Genomic DNA, 19,997 nt, shown 5'->3' with positions numbered 1-19,997 from the left:
ACACACACACACACACACACACACACACACACACACACACACACACACAGAGAGTTTGTTTTACCATCCTTGTGGGAACAAACTATTTATCCTATTTTCCCTAACCATGAACCTAACCCTAAACCTTAACCTAACCTCAAACCCCTATTTCTAACCCTAAACCTTAACCTAACCTCAAACCCCTATTTCTAACCCTAAACCTTAACCTAACCTCAAACCCCTATTTCTAACCCTAACCCTTAACCTAACCTCAAACCCCTATGTCTAACCCTAAACCTTAACCTAACCTCAAACCCCTATTTCTAACCCTAACCCTTAACCTAACCTCAAACCCCTATTTCTAACCCTAACCCTTAACCTAACCTCAAACCCCTATGTCTAACCCTAAACCTTAACCTAACCTCAAACCCCTATTTCTAACCCTAAACCTTAACCTAACCTCAAACCCCTATTTCTAACCCTAACCCTTAACCTAACCTCAAACCCCTATTTCTAACCCTAAACCTTCCCCTAACCTCAAACCCCTATTTCTAACCCTAAACCTTAACCTAACCTCAAACCCCTATTTCTAGCCCTAACCCTTAACCTAACCTCAAACCCCTATTTCTAACCCTAAACCTTAACCTAACCTCAAACCCCTATTTCTAACCCTAACCCTTAACCTAACCTCAAACCCCTATTTCTAGCCCTAACCCTTAACCTAACCTCAAACCCCTATTTCTAACCCTAAACCTTAACCTAACCTCAAACCCCTATTTCTAGCCCTAACCCTTAACCTAACCTCAAACCCCTATTTCTAACCCTAAACCTTAACCTAACCTCAAACCCCTATTTCTAGCCCTAACCCTTAACCTAACCTCAAACCCCTATTTCTAACCCTAAACCTTAACCTAACCTCAAACCCCTATTTCTAGCCCTAAACCTTAACCTAACCTCAAACCCCTATTTCTAGCCCTAACCCTTAACCTAACCTCAAACCCCTATTTCTAACCCTAACCCTTAAGCCTTGTCTGAAATGTCCTTGTTTTACTATCCACCTGAGATGTATCTCCTGGATCTGTATTCTTCTACCTAGTCTGGTAACTACTACTGTAGCTGGTTCCTCTAAACACACTGTCAATACCTAGTCTGATAACTACTGGTTCCTCTAAACATACTGTCAATACCTAGTCTGATAACTACTACTGTAGCTGGTTCCTCTAAACACACTGTCAATACCTAGTCTGATAACTACTACTGTAGCTGGTTCCTCTAAACACACTGTCAATACCTAGTCTGATAACTACTACTGTAGCTGGTTCCTCTAAACACACTGTCAATACCTAGTCTGATAACTACTACTGTAGCTGGTTCCTCTAAACACACTGTCAATACCTAGTCTGATAACTACTACTGTAGCTGGTTCCTCTAAACATACTGTCAATACCTAGTCTGATAACTACTACTGTAGCTGGTTCCTCTAAACATACTGTCAATACCTAGTCTGATAACTACTACTGTAGCTGGTTCCTCTAAACATCCTGTCAATACCTAGTCTGATAACTACTGGTTCCTCTAAACATACTGTCAATACCTAGTCTGATAACTACTACTGTAGCTGGTTCCTCTAAACATACTGTCAATACCTAGTCTGATAACTACTACTGTAGCTGGTTCCTCTAAACATACTGTCAATACCTAGTCTGATAACTACTACTGTAGCTGGTTCCTCTAAACACACTGTCAATACCTAGTCTGATAACTACTACTGTAGCTGGTTCCTCTAAACATACTGTCAATACCTAGTCTGATAACTACTACTGTAGCTGGTTCCTCTAAACATACTGTCAATACCTAGTCTGATAACTACTACTGTAGCTGGTTCCTCTAAACATCCTGTCAATACCTAGTCTGATAACTACTGGTTCCTCTAAACATACTGTCAATACCTAGTCTGATAACTACTACTGTAGCTGGTTCCTCTAAACATACTGTCAATACCTAGTCTGATAACTACTACTGTAGCTGGTTCCTCTAAACATACTGTCAATACCTAGTCTGATAACTACTACTGTAGCTGGTTCCTCTAAACACACTGTCAATACCTAGTCTGATAACTACTACTGTAGCTGGTTCCTCTAAACATACTGTCAATACCTAGTCTGATAACTACTACTGTAGCTGGTTCCTCTAAACATACTGTCAATACCTAGTCTGATAACTACTACTGTAGCTGGTTCCTCTAAACACACTGTCAATACCTAGTCTGATAACTACTGGTTCCTCTAAACACACTGTCAATACCTAGTCTGATAACTACTGGTTCCTCTAAACACACTGTCAATACCTAGTCTGATAACTACTGGTTCCTCTAAACATACTGTCAATACCTAGTCTGATAACTACTGGTTCCTCTAAACATACTGTCAATACCTAGTCTGATAACTACTACTGTAGCTGGTTCCTCTAAACACACTGTCAATACCTAGTCTGATAACTACTACTGTAGCTGGTTCCTCTAAACATACTGTCAATACCTAGTCTGATAACTACTGGTTCCTCTAAACATACTGTCAATACCTAGTCTGATAACTACTGGTTCCTCTAAACATACTGTCAATACCTAGTCTGATAACTACTACTGTAGCTGGTTCCTCTAAACACACTGTCAATACCTAGTCTGATAACTACTGGTTCCTCTAAACATACTGTCAATACCTAGTCTGATAACTACTGGTTCCTCTAAACATACTGTCAATACCTAGTCTGATAACTACTGGTTCCTCTAAACACACTGTCAATACCTAGTCTGATAACTACTGGTTCCTCTAAACACACTGTCAATACCTAGTCTGATAACTACTGGTTCCTCTAAACATACTGTCAATACCTAGTCTGATAACTACTACTGTAGCTGGTTCCTCTAAACATACTGTCAATACCTAGTCTGATAACTACTACTGTAGCTGGTTCCTCTAAACACACTGTCAATACCTAGTCTGATAACTACTACTGTAGCTGGTTCCTCTAAACACACTGTCAATACCTAGTCTGATAACTACTACTGTAGCTGGTTCCTCTAAACATACTGTCAATACCTAGTCTGATAACTACTGGTTCCTCTAAACATACTGTCAATACCTAGTCTGATAACTACTGGTTCCTCTAAACATACTGTCAATACCTAGTCTGATAACTACTACTGTAGCTGGTTCCTCTAAACATACTGTCAATACCTAGTCTGATAACTACTACTGTAGCTGGTTCCTCTAAACATACTGTCAATACCTAGTCTGATAACTACTACTGTAGCTGGTTCCTCTAAACATACTGTCAATACCTAGTCTGATAACTACTACTGTAGCTGGTTCCTCTAAACACACTGTCAATACCTAGTCTGATAACTACTGGTTCCTCTAAACATACTGTCAATACCTAGTCTGATAACTACTACTGTAGCTGGTTCCTCTAAACATACTGTCAATACCTAGTCTGATAACTACTGGTTCCTCTAAACACACTGTCAATACCTAGTCTGATAACTACTGGTTCCTCTAAACATACTGTCAATACCTAGTCTGGTAACTACTACTGTAGCTGGTTCCTCTAAACATCCTGTCAATACCTAGTCTGATAACTACTGGTTCCTCTAAACATACTGTCAATACCTAGTCTGATAACTACTACTGTAGCTGGTTCCTCTAAACATACTGTCAATACCTAGTCTGATAACTACTACTGTAGCTGGTTCCTCTAAACATACTGTCAATACCTAGTCTGATAACTACTACTGTAGCTGGTTCCTCTAAACACACTGTCAATACCTAGTCTGATAACTACTACTGTAGCTGGTTCCTCTAAACATACTGTCAATACCTAGTCTGATAACTACTACTGTAGCTGGTTCCTCTAAACATACTGTCAATACCTAGTCTGATAACTACTACTGTAGCTGGTTCCTCTAAACACACTGTCAATACCTAGTCTGATAACTACTGGTTCCTCTAAACATACTGTCAATACCTAGTCTGATAACTACTACTGTATCTGGTTCCTCTAAACATACTGTCAATACCTAGTCTGATAACTACTACTGTAGCTGGTTCCTCTAAACATACTGTCAATACCTAGTCTGATAACTACTACTGTAGCTGGTTCCTCTAAACACACTGTCAATACCTAGTCTGATAACTACTGGTTCCTCTAAACATACTGTCAATACCTAGTCTGATAACTACTGGTTCCTCTAAACATACTGTCAATACCTAGTCTGATAACTACTACTGTAGCTGGTTCCTCTAAACACACTGTCAATACCTAGTCTGATAACTACTGGTTCCTCTAAACATACTGTCAATACCTAGTCTGATAACTACTACTGTAGCTGGTTCATCTAAACACACTGTCAATACCTAGTCTGATAACTACTACTGTAGCTGGTTCCTCTAAACACACTGTCAATACCTAGTCTGATAACTACTACTGTAGCTGGTTCCTCTAAACACACTGTCAATACCTAGTCTGATAACTACTGGTTCCTCTAAACACACTGTCAATACCTAGTCTGATAACTACTACTGTAGCTGGTTCCTCTAAACACACTGTCAATACCTAGTCTGATAACTACTACTGTAGCTGGTTCCTCTAAACACACTGTCAATACCTAGTCTGATAACTACTACTGTAGCTGGTTCCTCTAAACATACTGTCAATACCTAGTCTGATAACTACTACTGTAGCTGGTTCCTCTAAACATACTGTCAATACCTAGTCTGATAACTACTACTGTAGCTGGTTCCTCTAAACATACTGTCAATACCTAGTCTGATAACTACTACTGTAGCTGGTTCCTCTAAACACACTGTCAATACCTAGTCTGATAACTACTACTGTAGCTGGTTCCTCTAAACATACTGTCAATACCTAGTCTGATAACTACTACTGTAGCTGGTTCCTCTAAACATACTGTCAATACCTAGTCTGATAACTACTACTGTAGCTGGTTCCTCTAAACATCCTGTCAATACCTAGTCTGATAACTACTACTGTAGCTGGTTCCTCTAAACATACTGTCAATACCTAGTCTGATAACTACTGGTTCCTCTAAACATACTGTCAATACCTAGTCTGATAACTACTGGTTCCTCTAAACATACTGTCAATACCTAGTCTGATAACTACTGGTTCCTCTAAACATACTGTCAATACCTAGTCTGATAACTACTACTGTAGCTGGTTCCTCTAAACATCCTGTCAATACCTAGTCTGATAACTACTACTGTAGCTGGTTCCTCTAAACATACTGTCAATACCTAGTCTGATAACTACTGGTTCCTCTAAACATACTGTCAATACCTAGTCTGATAACTACTGGTTCCTCTAAACACACTGTCAATACCTAGTCTGATAACTACTGGTTCCTCTAAACACACTGTCAATACCTAGTCTGATAACTACTACTGTAGCTGGTTCATCTAAACATACTGTCAATACCTAGTCTGATAACTACTGGTTCCTCTAAACATACTGTCAATACCTAGTCTGATAACTACTACTGTAGCTGGTTCCTCTAAACATACTGTCAATACCTAGTCTGATAACTACTACTGTAGCTGGTTCCTCTAAACACACTGTCAATACCTAGTCTGATAACTACTACTGTAGCTGGTTCCTCTAAACACACTGTCAATACCTAGTCTGATAACTACTACTGTAGCTGGTTCCTCTAAACACACTGTCAATACCTAGTCTGATAACTACTGGTTCCTCTAAACATACTGTCAATACCTAGTCTGATAACTACTACTGTAGCTGGTTCCTCTAAACATACTGTCAATACCTAGTCTGATAACTACTACTGTAGCTGGTTCCTCTAAACACACTGTCAATACCTAGTCTGATAACTACTACTGTAGCTGGTTCCTCTAAACATACTGTCAATACCTAGTCTGATAACTACTACTGTAGCATGTTGGCTGCATTCAAAATCACAGCAAGAAATACAGCGGACACACAACCTGAGAGAAATATGTCAACTTGATCGTGATGAAGAATTCTGGCTTTTGGTTAAAGGTTAGAGACATTACTACCACAGGAAAAATAACACACACACATGCACCTGTTCACACACACACACACGCACACGCGCACACGCACACACGCACACACACGCACACACATGCACCTGTTCACACACACACACACACACACACACGCACACACGCACACACACACCCATACCTTACCATCCTCTTCATCCTCACTCTACAGAGGAAAGGGAAGAAGATGAAATGAAGAGGAAGACAGAAAAGGAGATGTTATGAGATGTGCTGGAGGCGCCATAGTCAAACAGAAAGAGCAGAAATATGACCTCTGACAAAAAGAAGAATGAGGAATGTCCTATTCTGTAAATGAGGTTATCTAAAAACGCTGGTCGACTATTAACACACGTCTTGTCCTTTGTACGGTTCACAAATTCCCCATTGGGTGTGACGACCACACAACTGTGCTCCCCTCCTCCCTGTGAGAGCAGCGTGATCACGCTGTGGGGCTAGTTATTTCTCCTGCAGGGACATCCAAACGTTGGAATATTTCACACAGTGATTGAATTAGGGTGCTCTTGAACTGGAGGTGAACCCTACCAAGGACAACAGGCCCTGGAGTGCTGCTCCATCTCCCTCCTACAGCAGGCTGCAGGCCCCTCTGGGCTGGAGGGAGTTTCATCATCACACAGGGAGGAGGGGGAGCAGGAGGAGGAGCAGGTGGAGGGGGGGCAGAGGAAGAGGAGCAGGAGGAGGAGGATGGGTAGAAGGAGGAGGAGCAAGAGTATGGGGAGAGGGGATCAGTCCTGCTGTTTTAGAATAGGATACATAGTAAACAGATCACTGATTACTGTTACAGTAACCAATCACTGTACTGGATGTGTGAAACTATGCTGATGTCATTGGAAATTAATGCGTTGTCTGAGGTGACCAGTGGCCACTTGTTTGGAGAGTGAGCAGGTGGGTATGAAATCCTGAGGATGACAATGAGGAAGTTCAAGAAAGAAATTGAGAGTCTCAGGTGAAGAGAACACAGGAAAAGACAGGAGAATACATAAGAACACCGGTAGAAGACAAGAGAATACAGGAGAACACAGGAGAAGACAGGAGAATACAGGAGAAGACATAATAACACCGGAGAAGACAAGAGAATACAGGAGAACACAGGAGAAGACAGGAGAATACAGGAGAAGACATAATAACACAGGAGAAGACAAGAGAATACAGGAGAACACAGGAGAAGACAGGAGAATACAGGAGAAGACATAAGAACACCGGAGAAGACAAGAGAATACAGGGGAACACAGGATAACACAGGAGAAGACAAGAGAATACAGGAGAACACAGGAGAATACATAAGAACACCGGAGAAGACAAGAGAATACAGGAGAACACAGGAGAAGACAGGAGAATACAGGAGAAGACATAAGAACACCGGAGAAGACAAGAGAATACAGGGGAACACAGGATAACACAGGAGAAGACAAGAGAATACAGGAGAACACAGGAGAATACATAAGAACACCGGAGAAGACAAGAGAATACAGGGGAACACAGGATAACACAGGAGAAGACAAGAGAATACAGGAGAACACAGGAGAATACATAAGAACACCGGAGAAGACAAGAGAATACAGGAGAACACAGGAGAAGACAGGAGAATACAGGAGAAGACATAAGAACACCAGAGAAGACAAGAGAATACAGGGGAACACAGGATAACACAGGAGAAGACAAGAGAATACAGGAGAACACAGGAGAATACATAAGAACACCGGAGAAGACAAGAGAATACAGGAGAACACAGGAGAAGACAGGAGAATACAGGAGAAGACATAAGAACACCGGAGAAGACAAGAGAATACAGGGGAACACAGGATAACACAGGAGAAGACAAGAGAATACAGGAGAACACAGGAGAATACATAAGAACACCGGAGAAGACAAGAGAATACAGGAGAACACAGGAGAAGACAGGAGAATACAGGAGAAGACATAAGAACACCGGAGAAGACAATAGAATACAGGGGAACACAGGAGAACACAGGAGAAGACAAGAGAATACAGGAGAACACAGAAGACAAGAGAATACAGGAGAACACAGGAGGAGACAGGAGAAGACAGGATAATAAAGGAGAAGACAGGAGAAGACAGGAGAAGACAGGAGAACACAGGAGAACACAGGAGAACACAGGAGAAGACAGGAGAACACAGGAGAAGACAGGAGAACACAGGAGAAGACAGGAGAACACAGGAGAAGACAGGAGAACACAGGAGAAGAAAGGAGAACACAGGAGAAGACAGGAGAAGCCTACAAAGGAAAAAGAGACCAGATGGGGCAAGAGACAAAGTGTTTAAATATACACGGTCTGCGTCCCAAATGCTACCCTATTCCCTTTATAGTACACAATTTTTTAGCAGAGCCCTGGTCAAAGGTAGTCCACTATATAGGGAGTAGGGCACCATTTGAGCCACTTCCCATGAGCAGGCCTGTTAAGTGAACAACAACACTCACATCTGTGATCATCTTTCCTCTGGTCTTGTTCCTCTCTCTGTGGTTGGCCCTCTTCTGTTTTTGTTGCAGGACGCGTTCCCGTGTTGTCCGGTACTCCAGGGCAAACTCACTGAGGATCTTACTAAAGCGGTGGATGCTGACCTCCCGCACAGCGTACGCTGGATGGCCCAGGAACAACAGGAAGGCATGGAACCTGCAACACGTAGAGAGAAAAACATGACTGCATCACATTGCAGTTTACGGCGTCAGATATCACACCGTTATCTCTCTCTGGAGAAACAGACGGCGTCAGATATCACACCGTTATCTCTCTCTGGAGAAACAGACGGCGTCAGATATCACACCGTTATCTCTCTCTGGAGAAACAGATGGTGTCAGATATCACACCGTTATCTCTCTCTGGAGAAACAGACGGCGTCAGATATCACACCGTTATCGCTCTCTGGAGAAACAGATGGTGTCAGATATCACACCGTTATCTCTCTCTGGAGAAACAGATGGCGTCAGATATCACACCGTTATCTCTCTCTGGAGAAACAGATCGTGTCAGATATCACACCGTTATCGCTCTCTGGAGAAACAGATGGCGTCAGATATCACACCGTTATCTCTCTCTGGAGAAACAGACGGCGTCAGATATCACACCGTTATCGCTCTCTGGAGAAACAGATGGTGTCAGATATCACACCGTTATCGCTCTCTGGAGAAACAGACGGCGTCAGATATCACACCGTTATCGCTCTCTGGAGAAACAGACGGCGTCAGATATCACACCGTTATCGCTCTCTGGAGAAACAGATGGTGTCAGATATCACACCGTTATCTCTCTCTGGAGAAACAGACGGCGTCAGATATCACACCGTTTTCTCTCTCTGGAGAAACAGACGGCGTCAGATATCACACCGTTATCTCTCTCTGGAGAAACAGACGGCGTCAGATATCACACCGTTATCTCTCTCTGGAGATACAGACGGTGTCAGATATCACACCGTTATCTCTCTCTGGAGAAACAGACGGCGTCAGATATCACACCGTTATCTCTCTCTGGAGAAACAGACGGCGTCAGATATCACACCGTTATCTCTCTCTGGAGAAACAGACGGTGTCAGATATCACACCGCTATCTCTCTCTGGAGAAACAGACGGCGTCAGATATCACACCGTTTTCTCTCTCTGGAGAAACAGACGGCGTCAGATATCACACCGTTATCTCTCTCTGGAGAAACAGACGGCGTCAGATATCACACCGTTATCTCTCTCTGGAGATACAGACGGCGTCAGATATCACACCGTTATCTCTCTCTGGAGAAACAGACGGTGTCAGATATCACACCGCTATCTCTCTCTGGAGAAACAGACGGCGTCAGATATCACACCGTTATCTCTCTCTGGAGAAACAGACGGCGTCAGATATCACACCTTTATCTCTCTCTGGAGAAACAGACGGCGTCAGATATCACACCGTTATCTCTCTCTGGAGATACAGACGGTGTCAGATATCACACCGTTATCTCTCTCTGGAGAAACAGACAGCGTCAGATATCACACCGTTATCTCTCTCTGGAGAAACAGACGGCGTCAGATATCACACCGTTATCTCTCTCTGGAGAAACAGACGGTGTCAGATATCACACCGTTATCTCTCTCTGGAGAAACAGATGGTGTCAGATATCACACCGTTATCTCTCTCTGGAGAAACAGATGGCGTCAGATATCACACCGTTATCTCTCTCTGGAGAAACAGATGGCGTCAGATATCACACCGTTATCTCTCTCTGGAGAAACAGATGGTGTCAGATATCACACCGTTATCTCTCTCTGGAGAAACAGATGGTGTCAGATATCACCCCGTTATCTCTCTCTGGAGAAACAGATGGTGTCAGATATCACACCGTTATCTCTCTCTGGAGAAACAGCTACGTTGGATGGTATTTCAACGAGGTAAAAGAATGCATCAGAAGACCCTTCACTATAATCATACCGGTTGATAATTCTCCGATGGACTATCTTCAAGATGATGATTCTCTCTGCACAGTCCTTTAGGAAGTCAGACATCTTCTGTTTGAGCGCAGGCTTCATCTCGTGCTTGGCGATGACCTTGAGGTGGTCCCACGATGCTTTGCAGCGTCGCTCCATCTGGCTCAGGTTGTCTTGGAGCTGGTCGAAGTCCACCTGAGAAACAAGGTGGCAGAGAAGAAGTTGACTTTATTGTCCGTTGTTGACAGGAAATGTGTTGCCCCTGGATTAGTTTAGAGGTCAGACTTAATGCCTTGCTCAAGCTACACAATGGCAGGAGATGGCATTTTGGATTTGATACAAGCAACCGTGGTAATTAATGAGTAACACCTAAAGCTGCTTACATGGACATAAAATAAATGATTTCTGACAATCATTATTGATTAGGGCCTAGGTTAAATCCAGACTGCAGAGCATCACGTTGTAGCGCGACATCAATTTAAAGGTCATTTCCTGATTGAGCCCACATATGCAGCGTTTACCGTGAATGTAGCAAAAAGGTACATAGTCGACATGGGGTGATCAGATTGAATCTAGCTATAGGTTTTGCTTGATAGCAAGAAATGGATTACAAGGATAAACATAATTTCCATGAGTCCTTTATACTAAGGCAATCACAGGCGTACCTTAGCCGAGCGGGTGATGGCTCCTATCTCAGAGTACAGGTCTGAGCTGTCTGGAAACTTCTCCACCACAATGGAACAGGCATGGTGCAGTAGAGACTGCTTATGAACCGTGTCCTTTACCTCCGGAACCTTCTCCAGGTAACCCAGCTCGAAGCCCTTCGCCTGGATACATAAACACACACACACACACACACACACACACACACACACACACACACACACACACCACACACACACACACACACACACACAAAATAAGCACACCCATTATGTAACTACAACAGACACAAGTCTATGCTATTAACATCAGACTCCCAAAATGAGGCCCAAATGAGGCCCAAATTGCAGTAAATTTCCGCTTTAGCATGAGTCACCAATATGCACCACAACAAGATTACAGAACATCGGTATTTGTATGTTGGACAGCGAGATCTTGTACAAAGAGAAAGGGTTTCTATCGAGTGGTCAACCAGTAATTCAGCTTCATTAGTCAGTGATTATCACAAACCACAATCAACTGCAGACCTACCAATTGTTAGTTAGCAAGAGCAGAGCTACCTAAACACACACACACACACACACACACACACACACACACACACACACACACACACACACACACACACACACACACACACACACACACACACACACACACACACACACACACACTACCTAAAAAGGAGAATAAAAACATCTCCTGAAAGACATCATCCTAACTAGGTTTGCTTTGTTCCTTTGCCCATTTTAAATGGTTTATCGTCAAATATAAACACAGGCATTATTTAGCTGAACTACTTGCTTGATGCCTCATGTTTTCTGACTTGCATGTTTGGCTCTCATATCCTAAACCTTTGAGACATACAAGCATGGCACGCACGCAGGCAAACACACACACACACACTCATACCCTCTCTGTCTCTCTTCATGCCTCTCTTTCATTCCAATAGACAGACAGCGTCAGGTTGGGTGCATCGCTGAGCAGAGGCCTTCCCTTTCCAGATACACTGCTGTAGTGGGCTAGCTAGTGTCTGGTGCACAGACAGACAGACGGACAGCATACAGCACATTCCTCTACAAACATAGAGCACACTGTTGTCTTTGCCAAGTCAATATGGCAGTGCTTAGCAGGGGGCACAGAGGGTAGGAGGGAGAGATGGAGGGAGAGAAGGAGGGAGAGAGAGATAGAGAGAGAAAGAAAGAAAGAAAGAAAGAAAGAAAGAAAGAAAGAAAGAAAGAAAGAAAGAAAGAGAGAGAGCGAGAGAGAGAGAGAGAGAGAGAGAGAGAGAGAAGGGAGGGGGAGAGAGAGAGAGAGGGGAAGAGAGCTCATCTCTTCTCTTCCTCCAGCCCCAGGCCAGACTTCTGTAATGTTACTCACGTTGGATCCGTTAAGGAAGTTGCCTATAGCCAGCAGCGTGGACAGGATGTAACGCAGCGTCTTGTTCTTCTCCAGTTGGTCCATCCCTTCCTTAAGGTCCTGCAGAGGCTCTGCCACTTCCTGTAAAACAGAGGGAGAGAGAGAGAGAGAGAGAGAGAGAGAGAGAGAGAGAGAGAGGGAGGGAGAGAGAGAGAGAGAGTGGCACACACATCAAATACGGCCTTTTAAACTGAAGCTAGTCATTACAGGAACCAGCTGAGAATACTTTATGATTGTTAAATGTCAGAGAGATTTATTTGAAGGTTAAATGTTAAAGTGATTTGTTTGGGACTATTGCTCTAGTTACTGTAAGATGATTCTCTGCGTGTGTGTTGGACAGATGGTAACCGTCTGTCACCAGATTATTCCTTTAAGACTGCAACTAGAAACAACATCCAGGAATAATCATGTTGTTCTTCGTTGAACCCGTATGTTCAACAACAATGAGGAGCCATAGAGGAGTCAGGTGCTATATGGAAATCAACATCTATTTCCTGAACTACGACACCTTGGTATGTGAACTACGACAAGCCAATCCATATTCAAATCCATTTTCACAGTTCTCTCTTGTATTGCACAATCCTACGATGATGATGATGTACACGTAGGAAGTGTGAGGTAGCGCATGACTCCATTTATAGGAATTGGTGCAGGGATGACAGAAAGGTGGCGGTGCTCTGACCTTCTCCGTGACCTCGTAGTCCATCTTGAAGGCCCAGAGCTGCAGCCGGGCGGACAGCTCTGTGATGGAGGACAGGGTGAGGAGGAACTGCTCTGCTGATCCCAGGGGGACGTCAGGGTTCACCAGCTGAGCATCCTGGATCCTCTGCTTCTCCTCCTCCGTCGGGATCATCGTCAGGATTTTCTAGGAAAGGAGGACAAGAAGAAGACTTCATGAATCCATACGAGACATAAATGTGTCTGCTGCTGTACCAACCCCTCAGATACACAGACACACACGTTAGGTTGGAGAGGCTGGACCAGAGTTGAAGGAGGAGAGGAAAGGAGGGATTTGAAGGAGGAGAAGAAAGGGAGGCTGGACGTGAAGATGGGAGAGGAAAGGGGGAGTTGAAGGAGAAGAGGAAAGGGGGAGTTGAAGGAGGAGAAGAAAGGGAGGCTGGACGTGGAGATGGGAGAGGAAAGGGGGAGTTGAAGGAGAAGAGGAAAGGGAGGGATGGAGATAGAGATGGCAGAGGAAAGGGGGAGTTGAAGGAGAAGAGGAAAGGGAGGGATGGAGATAGAGATGAGTGGTGGGAGAGATGGAATGTTTCTAATTTTCCAGTTATTTTTTATTATCAACGAACATATTTGCTATTGGAAAAATAATAATTCCTGCCTTGGCCTCCAACCTTGTCAGACATCTGACTGTTCTACCTTTCTGCTGCTGTCTGTCTGTGAGAAATAGACGTAGAAGGTGGAGCAGTACATTACAGTGCTCCTCTCCTCTAAATAAGAACGTTCCCATGGAAAAGATGGAAGAGTACAGCAGATTATATAAGACAGGAGATGCAACGTTAATCATTATTTACACCATCTGAAGTCCTCCAAAGGTCTATATTATGGTTAGAAAACCATCTTAAAATATGCATGTGTAGCTAACTTTTAATGGTACGTACCAATAATTCATTATATGAGATAAGCTAAGATTCCAGGCTTCCAGCTGAGAAACCACATGACATGTCCACACTGACCACAGCCAGTCCCAACTCATTGAAAACATACATTTTTTTGGAGTGAAAAGTTGGTTGTGGAAATACATTGGAAACATATGTATTTTTGTGTGCAGGTTTTAAGTGAAACCAAGTTTATTTTGGACTCAGTTGAAGTAAATGACTTGTTTGTTTGGCAGGTCAGAAATAAGCAGTGTTTTCAGTATTGACTGTACAGATACACAGACACATGTTTTTCCAACATGCTTTCATTGAGATTATTAGACATCACAGATTCACACTCAAGAGATAATGGCTACGGTGACTTTGCTAGAGATACACATCGATAACGACTAGGATATATAATCATAATAGCCCAATCATTTCAATATACCATGTGACATGCAGCTCACCTCGATCCCCTCCTTGTTCAAAGCGTACTCGTCGAAGTTGAGGATGGCTGTCTTGATGGTGCGGGGAGGGGGGAGGACGGTCAGCCCGATGTTGATGGCATTGCTCCGTTTGGAGTCCAGGACAATAATCTCTTGTCGTTTCCCATCCACTGCTGTTTTCTGAGTAGAGATACACAGAAACAGGACATTATATTAACAACAATAAAGTACTAGTATTATACTATACAGCGCATTCAGAAAGGTATTCAGACCCCTTCACTTTTCCCACATTTTATTACATTACAGCCTTATTCTAAAATGCATTAAATTAAAAAAAATCCTCCCCAATCTACACAGAAAACCCCATAATGACAAAGCGAAAAAAACAGGTTTGTAGACATTTTTGCAAATGTATTATACATAAAATCAGTCCAGGGATTCCATAAAACTCTCAACATAAAAATACATCATTAACAAACGACGGTGAGATCAAATGTTGAAACGTTCAGAACTAGAGAGTCTCAGTCACAATGGATCAGGGCCAGGGACCAAAACTGTGTGACTGTAATACTGTACATGACCTTTTATAGTAGATCTGATCTCCCTGTGCGGAGGGCCTCTCTACACTATATCTAGCTACATCTATATTTATATACAGTGCCTTGCGAAAGTATTCGGCCCCCTTGAACTTTGCGACCTTTTGCCACATTTCAGGCTTCAAACATAAAGATATAAAACTGTATTTTTTGTGAAGAATCAACAACAAGTGGGACACAATCATGAAGTGGAACGACATTTATTGGATATTTCAAACTGTTTTAACAAATCAAAAACTGAAAAATTGGGCGTGCAAAATTATTCAGCCCCCTTAAGTTAATACTTTGTAGCGTCACCTTTTGCTGCGATTAAAGCTGTAAGTCGCTTGGGGTATGTCTCTATCAGTTTTGCACATCGAGAGACTGACATTTTTTCCCATTCCTCCTTGCAAAACAGCTTGAGCTCAGTGAGGTTGGATGGAGAGCATTTGTGAACAGCAGTTTTCAGTTCTTTCCACAGATTCTCGATTGGATTCAGGTCTGGACTTTGACTTGGCCATTCTAACACCTGGATATGTTTATTTTTGAACCATTCCATTGTAGATTTTGCTTTATGTTTTGGATCATTGTCTTGTTGGAAGACAAATCTCCGTCCCAGTCTCAGGTCTTTTGCAGACTCCATCAGGTTTTCTTCCAGAATGGTCCTGTATTTGGCTCCATCCATCTTCCCATCAATTTTAACCATCTTCCCTGTCCCTGCTGAAGAAAAGCAGGCCCAAACCATGATGCTGCCACCACCATGTTTGACAGTGGGGATGGTGTGTTCAGTGTGATGAGCTGTGTTGCTTTTACGCCAAACATAACATTTTGCATTGTTGCCAAAAAGTTCAATTTTGGTTTCATCTGACCAGAGCACCTTCTTCCACATGTTTGGTGTGTCTCCCAGGTGGCTTGTGGCAAACTTTAAACGACACTTTTTATGGATATCTTTAAGAAATGGCTTTCTTCTTGCCACTCTTCCATAAAGGCCAGATTTGTGCAATATACGACTGATTGTTGTCCTATGGACAGAGTCTCCCACCTCAGCTGTAGATCTCTGCAGTTCATCCAGAGTGATCATGGGCCTCTTGGCTGCATCTCTGATCAGTCTTCTCCTTGTATGAGCTGAAAGTTTAGAGGGACGGCCAGGTCTTGGTAGATTTGCAGTGGTCTGATACTCCTTCCATTTCAATATTATCGCTTGCACAGTGCTCCTTGGGATGTTTAAAGCTTGGGAAATCTTTTTGTATCCAAATCCGGCTTTAAACTTCTTCACAACAGTATCTCGGACCTGCCTGGTGTGTTCCTTGTTCTTCATGATGCTCTCTGCGCTTTTAACGGACCTCTGAGACTATCACAGTGCAGGTGCATTTATACGGAGACTTGATTACACACAGGTGGATTTTATTTATCATCATTAGTCATTTAGGTCAACATTGGATCATTCAGAGATCCTCACTGAACTTCTGGAGAGTTTACTGCACTGAAAGTAAAGGGGCTGAATAATTTTGCACGCCCAATTTTTCAGTTTTTGATTTGTTAAAAAAGTTTGAAATATCCAATAAATGTCGTTCCACTTCATGATTGTGTCCCACTTGTTGTTGATTCTTCACAGAAAAATACAGTTTTATATCTTTATGTTTAACGCCTGAAATGTGGCAAAAGGTCGCAAAGTTCAAGGGGGCCGAATACTTTCGCAAGGCACTGTATATCCCTCCTGCTTTCAGTTTTGGACCATCTCAGAGTCAGTCGAGTTTAAAGTGACGGAGAAAACTTTATGGAAGACAGGCTGCACCTTTGATGATGTTGACAAGATACTAGAGGGAATCCATCACATTCCATCATTCTGTCTACTAGCAGGTCGGGACGACAGGGTTGACCTACAGTACATTTAAGACAGTCTGGTTTAAATCCTGCACAGCATTCTTCAATAGTTTGAAGCAGGAGACAGCGTGGTGCGGGACGTAGTCAGAACGTCACCATGGACAGCAGGGTTACGCCCCAAATGGTACCCCGTTCCCTATAAATGGCACCCTATTCCCTATAAATGGCACCCTGTTCCCTATAAATTGCACCCTATTCCCTATAAATGGCACTACTTTTGATGCTGTGGATGAATGAAGCCTGAAGCATGAACACGGGGCTCCAGCTCAACAGGCTCAACGGACAAAACCAAAACATAAACACCGAAAGAAACTAATTATGAAGAGAAAACATAGTTTCCTCTATCAGCTTCGAGAATCCAACCAGAACAGACAACATGCAGGTCAGTCTTTACCAACACGGTGAAGCTGGTTAGTGTTGTTCTGCTGAGTGTATACAGAACAGACAACATGCAGGTCAGTCTTTACCAACACGGTGAAGCTGGTTAGTGTTGTTCTGCTGAGTGTATACAGAACAGACAACATGCAGGTCAGTCTTTACCAACACGGTGAAGCTGGTTAGTGCTGTTCTGCTGAGTGTATACAGAACAGACAACATGCAGGTCAGTCTTTACCACCACGGTGAAGCTGGTTAGTGCTGTTCTGCTGAGTGTATACAGAACAGACAACATGCAGGTCAGTCTTTACCACCACGGTGAAGCTGGTTAGTGCTGTTCTGCTGAGTGTATACAAAACAGAAGGTGTAGTTAGTAGATCCACACCTGATGTCTAAACCTATGTGCTCTGGAGGAAGAGGACAAGTTGGAAACATCTATGGAGCTGTTTCCTGGACTAGTCTTAGTCTGTGTCCGGGAACCCGCCCCTAAATGCTTTAGGTGACATCATTTCACAAATGGATTTCTTGAGAAAACCCACATACATTTCCTATACGTATAAATAACCAAACCAGTCAACAAAGGTACCTTGGTAACAGGCAGCTCCTTGGACTTGGTTTCAAACAGGTGTTCCAGCTTGGACGTGTCCACTTTGACCGGCTCCAGTTTGGACCAGAGAGACTCTCTACAACGCTTGTGGTTCCTGTACTGGCCGTCCATGGGCCTTACCTCGTTCCAGAAGAGACGGATAGTCTTCTTCTTCTTTTGGAACAGAGGGGGCTCCCCTGTCCCTCGGCTCAGCTGGGGGGACCCCGGGTAGGGCTGGGTGGGTCCGGGGGGCATGAAGCGCGGGGGAGGGGGCATCATGCCAGGGACAGGAGGGGGCGGGGGGCAGCCGAACAGGCCCAGGGGAGGGGGAGGGGGCAGGGTGGAGAGACAGGGAGGAGGGGGAGGGATCATCAGGTCACTGGAGCCCATCAGCACACTGTCCACGTCTAAGATGTCCAGATCATCCTCGTCTGCCAGGTCTGTAAAGTCCATCTCTTTAATCCGCAGCTCCCTGGGGGCTGCCATCAGCTGGTCCCAGATATAATCTGACTCCTTCTTAGGAGGTAGGGGAGAAGAGGACGGGGCCGGAGGAGCTTTGTCTTTATCTGGTTGAAGCTGCCCTTGCTGCTGCTTCTCCAATGCCTCCAGCTCGTGAGGCGACACAAGGCTTTTAACAAGGTCTCCAAATTTCTCGGCCGCGGCCCTGACGCTCCCCTGGTTCTCCAGGTGTTGCACCTCCATCTTCTTGACGTTCTCCTCGCAGGCCTGCCTGCTGGCCTCCAGTGTAGAGATACGACTGGCTAAGCTGGCCACCGACGACCCGTCCTGACCCTCTAGCGATGACGTCTCCATCCCCTCTTTGCATTTCTCCGTCTGTTCTGTCTCTCCCGCCTTCTCTTCGTCCTCGTCGGCAGTGGTCTTGTTCTGGGCATAGAGCATGTCCAGCATGAAGCGCTTGCTGTTGAGGATCTTGCTGCACTGCCCGTTCACGTCTTCCTCCTTAATGCACTGGCCTAGAGGTGGACAAACACAAGGAGGAAGGGTGGATTGGGATTGCTAGCCTTCAGAACAGAATAGAGAGCAGATCTGTATATCAGAAACTGAAATGAGAACATGGGTGGAATGAAATATTCTGACATGAGTTGAACTTCCATGTCTGCCTACTGATGTACAGCATACGGAAGATTAGCAAGTGTTCCATTTACAGTATGGGCACAAATCACAAGCCATATGTTAAGTCATAAAAGGCCAAGTGTCCTAAAGTCTGCATTTCCTTCTGATGGGCAGCTGGTACCTGGTTCAAGGTTGCTGTTGACTTTCTCCTCCCTCTCCTCTCTCTCCAGAGTGCTACTGGCTGAGGAGATACTGGAGGCAGAACAGTTGTCCTTCTCATTCACTTCCTCATTCTGCCTCTCCTTCTCACTGAGGAGGACCAGCCTCTCCTCCACCTCCCTCTCCTCCGACGCAGCCTGCTCCCTCTCTCCCTCCTCCTCCACCTCTATCTCTACCACTTCTACATCTTCTATCTCCACCTCTTCTCCCTCTACCTCTACCTTCTCTTCTCCCTCTACCTCATTCCCTGACTGTCTCTCTTCCTCCTTACCCTCCTCCTCCTCCTCACTTTCTTCTTGCTCTTTACCCTGTGTCTGTTCATCTACCGCTAACTCCACTAGCTCTAGTACTTCCTGCTTGGACTCAACTTCAGCTACTTCCTGCTTCTCTGTCTGCGTCTCTGTCTCTGCCTGCTCCTCGGCTGGCGCCGGGGGAGTTTGGGAGGGGGTTTGGGAGGGGGGCTCTGTGGGTTCTGGAGAAGGTCCTGATACTATTAACTCTGGCGCTGGACTTGTAGTTCTAGTCTGAAGGTCACGGCTTGGCTCTACGTCTACTTCACTTCCTGGTAGAGAAAACAGGACCAAACAAAACAGAAAGCTCCTGTAAGGGTTTCGATTGTGTGCCTTTTCAATATTGTCTGATATCATTT

At 44.1% G+C, this 19,997-nt stretch overlaps 1 protein-coding gene across 3 annotated transcripts in view; it reads right to left on the bottom strand.

Annotated features, from left to right (window-relative positions):
- The window catches only part of fhod3b (formin homology 2 domain containing 3b), a 247,317-nt gene that overhangs the window by 7,924 nt on the left and 219,396 nt on the right, over nt 1-19,997 (bottom strand). For 2 of the 3 annotated variants that reach the window (XM_036965704.1, XM_036965707.1), the window contains 9 exons: nt 19,311-19,910; nt 18,056-19,029; nt 14,657-14,815; nt 13,277-13,459; nt 12,556-12,675; nt 11,178-11,339; nt 10,517-10,707; nt 8,536-8,728; nt 6,220-6,243 (listed from right to left, as the gene is read on the bottom strand). In XM_036965704.1, the coding sequence (XP_036821599.1) occupies nt 6,220-6,243; nt 8,536-8,728; nt 10,517-10,707; nt 11,178-11,339; nt 12,556-12,675; nt 13,277-13,459; nt 14,657-14,815; nt 18,056-19,029; nt 19,311-19,910 (2,606 nt within the window). The remainder of the gene's footprint in view (nt 1-6,219; nt 6,244-8,535; nt 8,729-10,516; nt 10,708-11,177; nt 11,340-12,555; nt 12,676-13,276; nt 13,460-14,656; nt 14,816-18,055; nt 19,030-19,310; nt 19,911-19,997) is intronic. The other variant, XM_036965706.1, reaches the window with a different exon arrangement.

Source organism: Oncorhynchus mykiss, chromosome 3, assembly GCF_013265735.2.
Source record: "Oncorhynchus mykiss isolate Arlee chromosome 3, USDA_OmykA_1.1, whole genome shotgun sequence".
NCBI lineage: Eukaryota > Metazoa > Chordata > Actinopteri > Salmoniformes > Salmonidae > Oncorhynchus > Oncorhynchus mykiss.
The sequence above is the reverse complement of the archived record's forward strand: the minus strand, read 5'-3'. Positions and strand labels throughout refer to the sequence as shown.